Source organism: Lissotriton helveticus, chromosome 3_1 (genome assembly GCF_964261635.1).
Source record: "Lissotriton helveticus chromosome 3_1, aLisHel1.1, whole genome shotgun sequence".
NCBI lineage: Eukaryota > Metazoa > Chordata > Amphibia > Caudata > Salamandridae > Lissotriton > Lissotriton helveticus.
The window spans coordinates 1,273,455,510-1,273,469,251 of NC_136061.1; the positions used below are offsets into that span (position 1 = coordinate 1,273,455,510).

The 13,742-nt window shown below is 45.3% G+C and overlaps 1 protein-coding gene across 1 annotated transcript in view; it reads right to left on the reverse strand.

The window, feature by feature from the left end:
* JAM3 (junctional adhesion molecule 3) overlaps nucleotides 1-13,742 on the reverse strand; it is a 349,693-nt gene that overhangs the window by 147,249 nt on the left and 188,702 nt on the right. The window contains exon 4 of the mRNA XM_078681937.1: nucleotides 5,800-5,952. Within this exon, the coding sequence (XP_078538063.1) occupies nucleotides 5,800-5,952 (153 nt within the window). The remainder of the gene's footprint in view (nucleotides 1-5,799; nucleotides 5,953-13,742) is intronic.

Below are 13,742 nucleotides of genomic sequence, written 5' to 3' on the forward strand. Positions count from 1 at the left end.
TCTTGGTCTTCCTTCTTTCCTTTTCGGGATCTGGGGAGGGAAGGTTCAGGGAGCCCCTAAATACTGAATTTAGGGGCGTTACAGGTAGGGCAAGGGCAGGGACCCCCCTTAGCCTGCTCCTCTCCTATGGGAGGGGGGCAGGATCCTAGCTGTGATTGGGCAGGGCTCCCCCATCTTCAAGAAGGCCGGAGCCCGGGGTCGTGCTTCACCTTGTCTTCCCCACCTGAGGGGTGGGGTTGGCACACCCCCCTTCCTGACGTAGTTTTACCCGCCAGTCTTCCCGCCAGAGTGGGGGTCAGGACTTGTGGGGGCCAGTTGCTGGGTACAGCAAATGGTTTGGAGAAGCTCACCGAGGCGGCATGCCTTTGAAGCTTTCCCCTGCCCATCCTGGGGGAGGAGACCTAGCACCTCGCCTAGGATAGGATGTGCATTGTTGCAGGCCCAGGAGAGCGGGGGGCTCTCCACCCAGGGGTCCAGCAACATGTCTGCTGTGTGGCAGCCTCTGCAGCCACTCAGCCCAGATGTGAATTGTAGGTTAGGTTTTCAGGGGGCATCTCTAAGATGCCCTCTGGTGCATTTTACATTAAATACCACACATCAGTGCGGGTTTAATGTGCTGAGAAGTTTGGTACCAAACTTGACAGTCTTCAGTGTAGCCATTATGGTGCTGTAGAGTTCGTAATGACAACCTCTCAGCACCATATACTCTTAATAGCATCACTGCACTTACAGTGCCCAGGAATGGCCCTGGGTTCTGTAGGGGCACAGGGCTCATGCACTTGTGCCCACAGCTCTGGCATAGGGCCCCCAGCTACAGGGGTGACTGAAGTATGCCAGGGCAGGGAGTTCTGTTGGCACACATCCCTGTGTGCCATGCCATGTCGACTCTTTGTTTAGTTCTGTACTTAGACACTCAGCCTGCAAAGGCAGTGTGTGGGTATCAGGGTACAGGGCCTCCTAGGGTGGCACAATAAGTGCTGCAGTCCTCAGGGGTCTGCTCTGGTCACCATGCCCTGGGTACCTAGGGTACCATTTACTAGGGGCTGACAGGTGGCCAGAGATGCCAATTGGGTTTTAGTTTCAACACAGCGTTTAGAGAAGGAACACAGGCCCTGGGTACCTGATTGGCAGGAACCCAGGGCACACTCAGTCAAAGCACATCAGCAGTTCAAAAAAAGTGGGGACATACCAGTGCAAGAAAGATGGCACGTTCTCACAACAGTAGCAATGGCAAACTTCGAGGTAATCGTTAGAACTGGTACTGAACACATATTTTAATGCCATTATTACTGTATGTCAGTTTAATTTCCTACTGTACAGAGTAACCTCCGGAAACGAATTGTACACTATACGAATTAATCACTGATTGGGGTACCATCCCTCCGATGGAACATATAGTGGGAGGACGGTTAGGTACCACAGGAGGACAAAGTGTATTCACTGGTAACATATGCCCCTGTGTGTTACTCACTTCATGGCAAAGAAGTAAGTCTTGTTATGAAACTAATCAGGGTAATGTTTTGTTATGGGAGGGAGGGTAATGTACCATCTATGCCATGTTGGTGTTTGCATAGCGTGGAGGGGGGGATGTTTTTGTTTTTGACTCTACAGAATACATGCAATACACACATAAGGCTCAAGTGTTGAGGATGTTGCAGCTGGGGTGGTGGTTGGAAATAGACAGATAGAGTACTAAATGGCATGGAAAGGATTAACACATGACTCTCCCAACAGAATCCGGTTTCTGACTTGGAACATTAGAGGCCTCAATGACTTCAGAAAGTTACGTAAAGTTGTAGCTTATATTATGCAACAAGGTAGATATGGTGATGCTTCAAGAGACACATCTACCGCCCAATAGTAATATGCTCACACACAAGCGACTTCTAGTTCAATTCAATGCCGCGGGGTTCTTACATGGGTAAAATCAAAATCAGGTATCACATTGGAAGGATGAGATGTCAACCCCAATGGTAGATATGTGATTTCAAGGTATCATGGGCAGGGTATGGATGCTCATATAGTCAACATTTTATGGCCCAATCTATGACAATCCACAGTTTTATTATACACTATCCGCCTGTATGCTGAAAGAATCCAGTATACCACAAATATAGGGGGGGGGGATCTTAATTGTGTTCTAGATCCATCCCTAGTTCGCTCTAAAGGCCCACCCTGGCGCCCTTCGGCGGCGGCTAGAGCAATTAGAGACGTTACTGCGCAACTGGACCTCTTGGACATCTGGCGTATGAGATCCGCTGGAGCAGGAGGTTTCACCCACTATTCAGCCCCACACGACATCCACACTAGAACTGATTACTGGTTAATCTCCAGATTGCCATTTCCACACGTGGTCGCTTGCACACCATTCCCCCGCTCTTTTTCTGATCACTCCTCGGTACTGCTGGACAATGATATTGCCCCAAAGAATAGCGTCCCCTTCACATGTAGGTTTCCCCCATATTCCTTATTAGATAGTCTTTAAATCAAAGATGGGCCCCAGCCACAGAAGAATTTTTTAGCACGAACATTGGTACAGTCTATCATTTTTCTACAGTGTGGAAAATGTTTAAGGTGTTCATTAGAGGGGTGACCGTCTCCAAACATGCAGGTGTGCTTTGCTCATTTAGAAATAGGCTGTCGACACTCGAGGGGTAACTGGTTAGTATGGAGCGGACCCTTCTGCAAGGTGGTGAAGCTAGGATCTTGGAAGATCTAAAAAAAAAAAAAAACTCTTGAGGAATACCATGAGGTTGCGAATAGTGAGGTGAAGCATAGGGGCAAAATGCCACTGCTAAAACTTATGGGGAGAATGAGCACCCTGGTTCAGTTCTCGCTGCGTTGCAACGACGCAAAAGAGAATCTGGTGCGGTCATAGAGCTGCGGGATGAAGACAGTAGTCTGTTGCGAAAGCCATTAGAAATGGCCGACAGATTTTGCAGATAAGATGCGGATCAATACAGCTCCAAAGCAGTGACAAACAACACTGCTGTACTAGAATACCTGGAGCACATACACTTGCCATGGCTTACCAGTGTCCACAGGGAGCACCTAATGGGCCCGCTAGACCCCAATGAAAGCCGCACCTCACTTAATGCTATGCATGACGGTAGTGCACCAGGACAAGACAGACTCAGAGTGACCTTTTATAAAGCATATAAAGAACTCCTCATACCGCATTTGACTACTCTATTTGAGGAGATGGTGGAGAGAGGGTGATGCCCCCCTCAATGTGGGAGGCTTTGATAGTGACTGCTGAAACCAGGTAAACCCCTAACGAATGCTCGTCTTATAGGTAACTATCATTCTTAAATGTGGATTTAAAAATATATGCTAAAATTCTAGCGAAAAGACTAGTTCCTTTAGTCCCAATCCAGGTCGGGCCCAAACAAGGGGGCTTTGGTCCAGGGTGCACTTTATCATATAATTTGAAAACTGTACTTGGGGCTCTTCAGCATATAAACCAGAAGTTAAAGCTGCTGCTGTCTTTCTAGATGCAGAGAAGTTTGATTCAGTGGAATGGGCATTTATGAAATCACCACTGAGAGGGGTTGGGTTGGGAGAGGTCTTCCTCAATTTGGTGCGGTCTTATAAAACATGCCAGTAGCCAGGGTTAAAATTGGTGACACAATCGCATCTCCCATTGCGATTTCGAGGGATACACGACAAGGTTGCCCACTATCCCGGCTGATATATGCCATAGTTGCGGAACCATTGGCGTGTGCTTTAAGGGAGTATCATGGGCATAGAGGAATTTGTTTTCCTAATGATTGCATCTGCATATGAGGACGATATGCTTTTACACATTCGAGATCCAGGGACTAATCTAACCCCTGTACTTAGCAAGGTGATGCGTTTTGGTGTCATATCAGGCCTCAGAGTTAACTGGGCTAAATCCATTATTTTCCCTGTGACTCCGGCCATGAGACCAATAGAATTGGACTACCCGTTGCAATGGTCCTCTGACACGGTTTGCTATTTAGGCATACAAGTTCATACAGACTCTGATCTGGTGCTCAACGAGAATTATGGGAAAGCAATTTTCAGACTTGAGGATATCAATCGGTGGATTTGGTTCCCATTATCACGAATAGGTCGCATTTTCCTTATGAAAATGATAGTCTTCCATAGATTTCTATTCTTGTTTCAAAACATCCGGATGATACTCCTGAAGAATATGTTCAAAGTTATCCGGTAATTATCAATAAAATTAGCCTAAGCATCCCTATTCCATGGGAGGCCTCAGTGCTCCAGATTTAGAATTATATTACAGAGCTGTACATTGCTCCCATGCGCATTATTGGATCCACAGCACACAGAACATTACACATTTACGGGTCGAAAGGGTGGCAGCTGACCCTTTTACTCTCTCCCAAAAGCTGTTTCAGGCCCCTTCCAGGTGACCCGGCATCTTGGACTCTATTACCTCTACTGTCCACGCTTGGCAGGAATTATTAAACCGACAGGCAGGTGCACTTTTGTACTCCCCTTTGACTCCGGTGGAGTGGTGTCACTGGCTTTAAGTTAGTAAAGAAAAGGAAGTACTACAAGCTCTAACGACATTTAACATTAATAAGATGGGTGATTTATTCTCAGATGGTGGGGATCGCAGATGGGCTATGATTGAAGCAGAGGGGCATGATTCCACGCCACTCACACAATATCACTTTTACAGGTTCAAACATGCACGGCTAGAGCTGCTTGGAGACGACATGCAGGAACCTCCTCAATTACTGCCCTCTCTTTTCTTCTGCGCTCTGCATCCCCTTTTAAGACTATCACCACTATTTATGACTTGACACAAGAATCCAGGAGAACGCAATCCACCAAAGCCAGGCTAGATTGGCAGGGTGACCTTGGGGTAGTTATAAATGATAGCACTTGGCGGTATTATTGTGAAGTAACTCAGTACATTTCACTAAATGGGAGGCATCGACTCATCCATTTCAAATTCCTTAACAGGGTCTATTACACGCCAAAGAGACTATTTCGATACAGTTTGAGGGACACAGCAGCTTGCGATTGCTGCAAGGAGGGTATGGCTAGGTTCATGCATACTGCCTGGTTGTGCCCAAAGATTGCAGAATTTTGTGATAAGATTATCCATACCTTAAACGAGGTCACAGGGCTCTCACTGACGCTAGACCCACTGCTGGCGTTGCTGGGTTACACCAAAAATCTGAAGAAGGGGGGGGGGGGGTCAGACGTTTGATAGCAATGGAGTTACTGCTCGCCAAGCACAGAATTGCAATGTGCTGGGCTCGGGGTCCAGTTCTGAAAATAGCAGACTGATCCAAAGATATGCTATACTGTAATACGCAGTCTAAAATTTACAATGAACTATTACCCCCTCAAAATTGTCCTAAAAGTTTTGGGGATTATACCAACAATATCTTAACAGAAAAGAAACTGGTGAACTGGAAGGAAATGATATTGACTAGACTTGCTTGACCTCAATTTGTGTTGTAATTTGATTGCTGTTGTATATGAGACGGGTTGAGTAAGATATTGTTGGGTTCCCCGATGCACAAATGCCTTGAATGTACATATTTTTAAAGTACGCTGTTAAACATCTGTAATGCACCACTTCTCCAAATGTGATGTCAATTATGCTTTCAAAATTACTAAGAGTCTGTGCGGTATCTAGCCTAAATTGTTGTATACTGTTAAGAGCTAATGTTATACTGTAAAACGTCTAAATAAAACAATGTATTTTTTTTTAAAGGCGTTTTGTGACGTTTGAGAAATAGGCAATGTACACAGCCTTGGAGTGGTGTGAGGTCATCTCCTGCATCTTACCTTGCACCGTAAGATGGATTTTAATTTCGTCAACTGTTTTCTCATCTTGGCTGGCTGCCACCTCACATCGGTAAATTGCTGTGTCTGTGCGACTTGTGTTGAGAATTTTAAGTGAGGCTCGGTCCAACAGAACAGCACGATTCTCCAGGGCACCTGTCAATGAAGGAAGGAAACAATGCTGAATCTGAAATAGGAGAAGTGAAAGCAAATCATCCAGAACCATTGGTTAGCCAGTCGTCAAGACTTACACATTTTCTAAATTTCATATTCTGATGGATACTTCTACTTTCAGATTCCTCACCTGAGAATATGACCTAGGCGCAAGGCAAGATACTGAGATTTGTTCGTAGAAGTGCTCGTGCACACTGCTAGCAGGCGGCATGCAGCACTGGCCCAACTCCATATCGCCCCAGAAGAGAAGAAGTACAACCACATACAAGCACCACCCCAGCACACTGACATAAGTTCCTCTATTTTCCGCACCTTCTGATGTGGATCTAGTGTTCAACTCCGACAATTTTCTGACAACCCCAAAACTTTTCTTTACATCGTGCTAGAGATCGACACGATTTAAAAGCCATGCCATAACCACAGGAAGCAGATCTCAGACATACTCACAAGGGATGGCCCTTCGGTGCACTGGCTCAGGACAAAACAAAAGGTTGTGTGATAAAAGCACCCTCATGCACCTGAAGGTAATTTGAGACTGGAGGCAAAGTTGTAAGTCAATGAAAACAAGAAAATGTGGTGGTCTTCGTATAAATCCTGCTACTACTTGTAGTCCCAGTCTTGGGGCTGCTCCCGTACTCGATCCACTTACCCCTCAAAGTCCTTGGGTAAGTCAAGTCTAAGTCTAACCGCCAGCATAAAACATTTGAAGCAGGATTCAACCCCATCACGCCACTCTGACTTCAATGAAAAAGGCCATTGGGCATACAGATGTCAGTTGCATTCCATTGATCCACCACTGAGTCGATCCCTCAGCTGACCCTGATGTGCACGGAGTTTCCCATGCCACTGTTGAACCTGCAACAGATAGAAACCTTCAAAGTGGCCAAGCAGCAAATTTTCACTGCACTTCTGGCACCTTCTGGTACAAGTGGGGCCTCAAGAAACAGCAGGGGTCTCCAATTGGGTTTCTGCTGGTTGGTCCCTCCCCGGCATCATCTGCCAGCTCTGGACCAATTACTGGGCCCATCGCAACTTGGGTCCGGACATTTACTCAGCCCTTAGATTCGCACTGGTGTCTGCTACCGTCAAAGGTGCCAGTTAATGACCTGGCGCCTTTGACGGATTCTGAACAGACGTTAGCATAAGCTTGGCCGATGTTGCACTACAAGATTATAAAAGCACAACAAGTAGTCACGTTGTCCGACTTTCACCCTGTGTCTACACTAAATCACAGCTATCAGTAGGGGCTCTGATTCGGACCCTGTGCAAGAGCAGAACACAGGTAATTTTAATAATTATGGAGGGCAGAATGGCTTGCTGCCCCCTTATTATACCCAATACATTTATTTATAAATACTAGTGTGCTAGATAACTCAACAGAGACTGATGATTGTGACTTGGGCACACAGGTCATCAACAGAAGAAAGGTCTTCATTCACAGTGGTGGCTTGAGGGGCAGCTGCAATTCTAGAATTACAGTTGCCCTCCGTTAGGAACAAGACAAATGTTTTGATGGAAGTACTACTGCTGGGGCCAGCAACATCTGAGCCTGTGCTCCTGTATAGTGATGCCTTTACAGATAGTCTCAAGGGTAGGTGGCCAGATGTCATAAGCCGGTGCCTGGTGACCCGGACTTCCTCTAGCGAGCCTTAATGTACAGATGAAAACCAATTCACTTCCAACCAATCCTCAGGACAAAGAATCCAGAAGAATCGATGCTTCTGGCAAACTTATATTTTCCTCTGCCAACTTGGTACTACAGTCCATAAACGTGGTCTGTTTGTCTGATTGAAAAAAAAAAATTTGGAACATGCCGAGATCTTGCTAGCAGTCACAGAGGACCTTAGGGTTTTCTCTGGTTCAAATGATATTTGGTGGACTGGATGTGGCCAAATAGGTTATCCGTTTTGGCTGACACCATGGATTGTCTTGGCAGGGGGTCAGCACCAGTGTTCTCCTTTGTAGATATGGCTGGATGAGGTCCACTGGGTCTTCCGGTAATGTACAGATGTCCCTAATGGACATGCCCTTATAAGAGTCTCGCCTCTTTGAAGAGAAGGTAGACTTTGCCATGGGACCTTTCAAAAACTGCAGATCTACAGGGCGTTTTTTGGGGATATCAATCTTGATAAACAATTTCTACACCATTTCAGGAAATGTAGGGGCTATTCCATGAGGCTGGCATAGAGGCAGACACAGCCTTTGAAGACACAGATGAAGACATGTCTGCATGGCATGGAACCAGCAGACAACACGCAGGCCAGCAGAGACCTGAATCTTCTAACTCTGGATTTTCCCTCACTACAATAGCCATGAGGCTGCTTTAGTTTGCCCTTATTGTCACACGCTCACTCAGTGGGAGGCAGGATCTGGTATGTCCTACTGGGATGTTGATCCATCACGTTTGACAGATGAGTATTACAAATTGTACAATCATGCTACACCCTACAACTTATCTCCTCCCAACCCAATATTTCTCCTACTCTAGACTGAATCTCATCAGAACATCCAATCCTGCTACAGGAAGTAGGACTGTTGCTAGTCAAGGGTGCATAGAGAGCGAACTAGACTCAGAATAAGGTCAAGGTTGTTATCCTAGCTATTTTCTTATTTCAAAAAATTATTTGGGAGATTGGCCTATCTTGGACCTCAGGGTCCTGAATGCCTTCCTTTGGAAGCACACATTCAAAATGCTAACATTGGCCCAGGAGACTGGGTGGTGCCCTTTGACTTGCTGAAAGGAATATGTTACTTACCCTGCACATATCTGTTTCTGGCATGTAGTGCTGTGGATTCACATGCTCTGCATACTTACACCATCTAGTGTTGGGTGCAGATGTTAGCAAGTTCTTCTTCAAAGAAGCCTTTTGGGTCACAAGACAAAGTGACTCCTCCTCTTGGTGATAAAGCGCATGAGCATCGTCTCCATTGCTAGACTGTTTTCCCGCAGGCGGGTGAGAATGGAGTGAAAGCACGACTCAGTAAAGCGATGTCCATGCAAATGAAATAGTGTAAAGAAACTGGAATGGCCACAGGTGTCTGGGGAGGAGGGTGTGCACATGTGAATCTACAGCACCATGTGCCACAAACAGATGCTAACAGGATAAGTAACAATCAATTTGAGACATGTGTGGCTGTAGATACAGGTGCTCTGCATAGACTGCAAAGCAGTCTCTCTCCAAAAAGCAGCTGGTAGCTTGTGGGTGTTGCAGTTGTTTAAAGAGAGTACGCAGCACTGCCTGCCCTACATTGGCTTGTTGGTGTGCCAAAACATCCACACAATAATCTTTGGTGAAAGTATGTGGTGTAGACCGTGTAGCTGCCTTGCAAATATCAGCTATGGGGATATTGCCAGATAAAGCCATTGAAGCCCCTATTTAACAAGTAGAGTGTGCTCTAGGGGCTATAGGCAAAGTCCTTTTAGCTTTGGCATTACATGTCTGAATGCATTTAATTATCCATCTAGAAATGCCGGTCTTACATATAGGCTTTCCTGTGTAAAGGGTGGAAAAGCAACAAAAAGTTGTTTAGTTTTACGGAACTCTTTAGTTCTGTCAATATAATACAGAAGAGTTTTTGTTAACATCTAGGGTATGAGGAGCTCTCCCCACAACTGAATCCGGTTGCGGGGAAAAAAACAGGTAAATCAGCTTACTGATTAAGGTGAAAAGATTAAATCACTTTTGGAAGGAATTTTGGGTGGGTTCCAAGATTCTTCCAAGATTAATGCCTGGAGCTCGCTGACATGATTAAGTGAAGCATTGGCCACCAAAAAAGCAACTTTCCAAGACAAGAATTGTAGAGAACAGTTCGGCAATGGTTCAAATGGTTAACCCATAAGCCTGGAAAGAACTATATGAGATTCCATGCTGGTGCAGGTGGAATTTTCGGTGGAATTACTCTTTTAAGGCCTCCTATGAATGCCTTAGTAACTGGTACTTTGAACAAGGATAAATCTTGCCTATTTTGTATATACGTAGCAACCACGGCTCAATGTAGACTTATGGAAGTGTAAGCGAGGCCAGAGGTCTGCAAATGAAGAAGGTAGTAACAATGTTTTGCACAGTTGCCTCAAACAAATTAATTTGTTTACTGCAACAGTAGAAAACAAACCTTTTCCACTTTGCTGTGTAACATGTTTTAGTTGTAGGTCTACATGCTTCTTTAAGAATGATCATACATTCAGGGTAGAAGATTAAGGTTACCTTATTCTATGACCTTAGGGGGTAAATCGTAAGGTTGAGCTCCTTTGGATGAAGATGCCTGATTTCTCCCTGCTTCTGTGTGAGAAGGTCTAGGTTGAGGGGAAGCTTCTGATGGGGAACTACAGAGAGTTTGAGTAGTGTAGTGAACTATGGTTGGCCATCCCAAGTGGGAGCTACTAAAATGAGGGTGAGAGACGTTTGCCTGAGCCTCTGAACCACAAACTGAAGTAGAGGGAGAGGAAGAAAAGCGTAGGCAAATATCCATGACCAATTAATCCACTGAGCACTGCTTTTGGATAGTGGATGTGGGAACCTGGAAGCAAGGTCTGGGCAATTTGCATTGTCGGCTGTTGTGAACAGATCTATAAGTGGAAACCCCCCATTTGTGAAAGTATGGGAGAAGGACTCGTGGGTGAAGTTCCCACTCAAGGACTTGTTGCTGCATCCTGCCGAGGAGGCCGGCAAAGTGGTTGTCCGTTTCACGGAGGTGTTCTGCCAGCAGATGGATGTTCTGACATATAGTCCAACGCCAAATTGTCTGAGATCGGCGTAGTAACTGTAGAGAGTGGGTTTCCCTCCCCCTTTTTTGTAAACAGTACATGGTTGTCATGTTGTCCGCCCAGACAAAGATAACCTTGCCTACCATATGAGTTAGAAATGCTTTCAATCCTAGGTGAATAGCTTGAAGCTTGAGGTAGTAGGTGTGGAGACCCTGGTGACTGGTATCCCAGAGACTCTGAACTATGTGATCCTAAAGATAAGCATCCCATCCTGAAAGGGATGCATCCGGTGTGAGAATTATCTGGGGGAACAGGGTCAGGAAATGTCCGCCCTTTTGGTAGGTTTTATATGTTCCACCACTGCAGAGAAAGATGAGATGTAGCTGACCCTGTGATTGACACCATTGGTGTGTCAGACATTCTTGCAGCTGTCGCATATGTGGCCAAGCTTGTGGTATCACTGCTATGCAAGATGCCTTAATGCCAAACAGTCACATAACTCTTTTGACTGTTATGTGTTTGTTGGGTGGAAACTGCTGCAGCAGCATTTGGATATTTTGAACGCTGGCTACATTTGGGTATGCTAAACCCAACTGTGTGCTGAGCATGACCCCTACATATGTTCACAGTAAATCCCAGTTGATGGAGAAGATGGACAGTAGTCTCTGTGTGTTGTTGACATAGGAGATGTGTACTGGCTTTGATGAGCCAGTTGTCCAGATATAGAAAGACATGAATGTTCTGTCTGCGCAGATATGCTGCTACTATTGCTATACATTTGGTAAACACCCAGGGAGCAGTAGTGACTCTGAATGAAAGAACTTTGAACTGACAATGCTTTCCAGCTATGACAAATCTGAGGGATTTGCGATGCTCTGGGTGTATTGGAATGTGGAAGTAAGCGTCCTTTAAATCTAGTGCTGACATAAAGTCGCCTTGCTGAGGTAGTGAGATCACGTCTTGAAGAGTGACCATTGGGAAGTGTTCTAATAGTATGCAATGATTTAAGGGCCTGAGATCTAAAATAGGCCCTAGGGAGCAATCTTTTTGGGAAATTAGAAAGAAAAGGGAGTACACTCTTCTACCCTGATGTTGAAAAGGGACGCGCTCTATGGCTCCCTTGAGTAAAAGAGCCTCAACTTCTTGTTAGAGATTTTGATATTCTGTGGAGAGAATGGGTCTACGAGTTAGAATGTTTGGAGGTGTAGTAATGAGGTCCAGACAATAGCCATGTTGGATAATGTCCAACACCCATTGATATGACATTATGGTTACCCAGGTGGGGAAGAAATGTTGTGGTTTCACCTGACAGGTGTTAAGTGGTCAGGGGTATGGCAGAGAGTCACTGCTTGGCGGTGGAGGGGGCAGAGCGGGCTGAGGCACCCTACCTTTACCTTTTGAATTGTTTCCTCTATACATGCCCCTGTAGTATCCCCTTGAGGGGGAGGTTTGTGGTTGCCTATAGGCAGAGGTAGAGGCATTAGATAATGTTGTTTTGGCGCCCTGTTTGTAGAAGAGACGGTGAAAAAAGTCACGCGAAGCAGGGGTGTTTTTAGCTGCTTCTCTGTCCTTTTTCATTACACAACAATTTCACTTCCAATAAAAGCAAATAGAGACGTATACTCAGATGCAATCTTTCTCTTTATAATTGCATTATGAGTGCAGTACTTTTTGTGGCTAATAGAGGTCCCTTTACTAATCCACAGCAACGCCTAATAACAGCCTGTGGTACAGCACCCATTCCTTGATTCGTGGATTTTATTTAATTACGTATGCTACTGATTGGGTTATTTTTTTTATCCCCAAAAAAATATAACAAACATTTTCATTTGCAACGCCAATAGCTCAAACTTTCACTAATGCGAGACCTATTGCATTGCAAAGACTTGTTTGAATAGCTACCACAAAAGGGACAACTTCAAGAGATTAGTTTCTGCGAGCACTGTCCTCTTCAACATTGTGTCTCTTTTCCCCACGCATTTTTTGTGCTGTTCTGTACTTACACACTGCTACAAATGCCCAAGCACACACAATTGTTTTAACTAGGGAAGAACTTTACACTTCTTTATTGATCCTAGGTAACAGCAGCGGGTCAAGCAGATATGCCCTCACACGTTATCTAGCAATAAGACTACAACCAAAGCGTGCATGTGGTGCCATCACCAAGGCCTCGGATCTTCAAAAACAAATGTACTGTACAATCTCTAGCATATACCGTAAAAACCCAAAAGGAACTGCTAAAGCAGGATCTCGTATTGGGCACAAATGGGCTCGCTAAAGCAGGACCTTGCCCTCTTACCTAAAATGGGTCTGCTAGAGCAGTACCTCAACAAATACGAATATAGGTTTGCTAGAGCAGAACCTCTTACTAATCCGTTTACACATGGAGTCGCTAGAACAGACTCTATTTGAACTAATATAAAGAAAAATATATATATATATATTACTTACCTGTACCTGGTGACTTTACCTGCAAGGAAACAATAACAAGTCCCCTGATGTAAGAGCAGCACCTTTGAGGCGCAGAAAGGGAGACTTAAACATGGATGCCCAGAGTGACAGGACATGGCGCAGCAGTCAGAGCAGCCGACTCAGGAGTTGGGGATCCATGTTCGAGCCTCGGCTCAACATCCTGTGAATCTGGGTAAGTCCCTTAATCTTCCCCCTGGCTGCGGTAAAATGTACAATTGTTTTTTTAAAACATCGATGTCGGAAGGGTGGTGGGGGGGCAGGCAAGCAGCGTTGTGGGAGGGGTGGGGATGGACGGGCCACGCTAAAATGTACTCATGTAAAAAACGTTTAACAAGTAGTGGTGTTGGAGGGGTGGGGGCGAGCAAGCACTATTGTGGAAGGGGTGAGAAGTGGGGGTGCACGGCACAAGGATATTGAGTGCGTAGGCAAATTAAGCTGCTCATGCGAAGTAAACAACACTTGAACAGAGGCAGGCCAACAAAAAAAAAAAAAGAGTGCTCTTATAGTTCTCCAAGTAAACTGAAAGAGCACATGTAACAAGGGCAGTCCTCATGGGAGGATACAAAAGTCCAAAAAGAGGTACTACTAAGCGTAT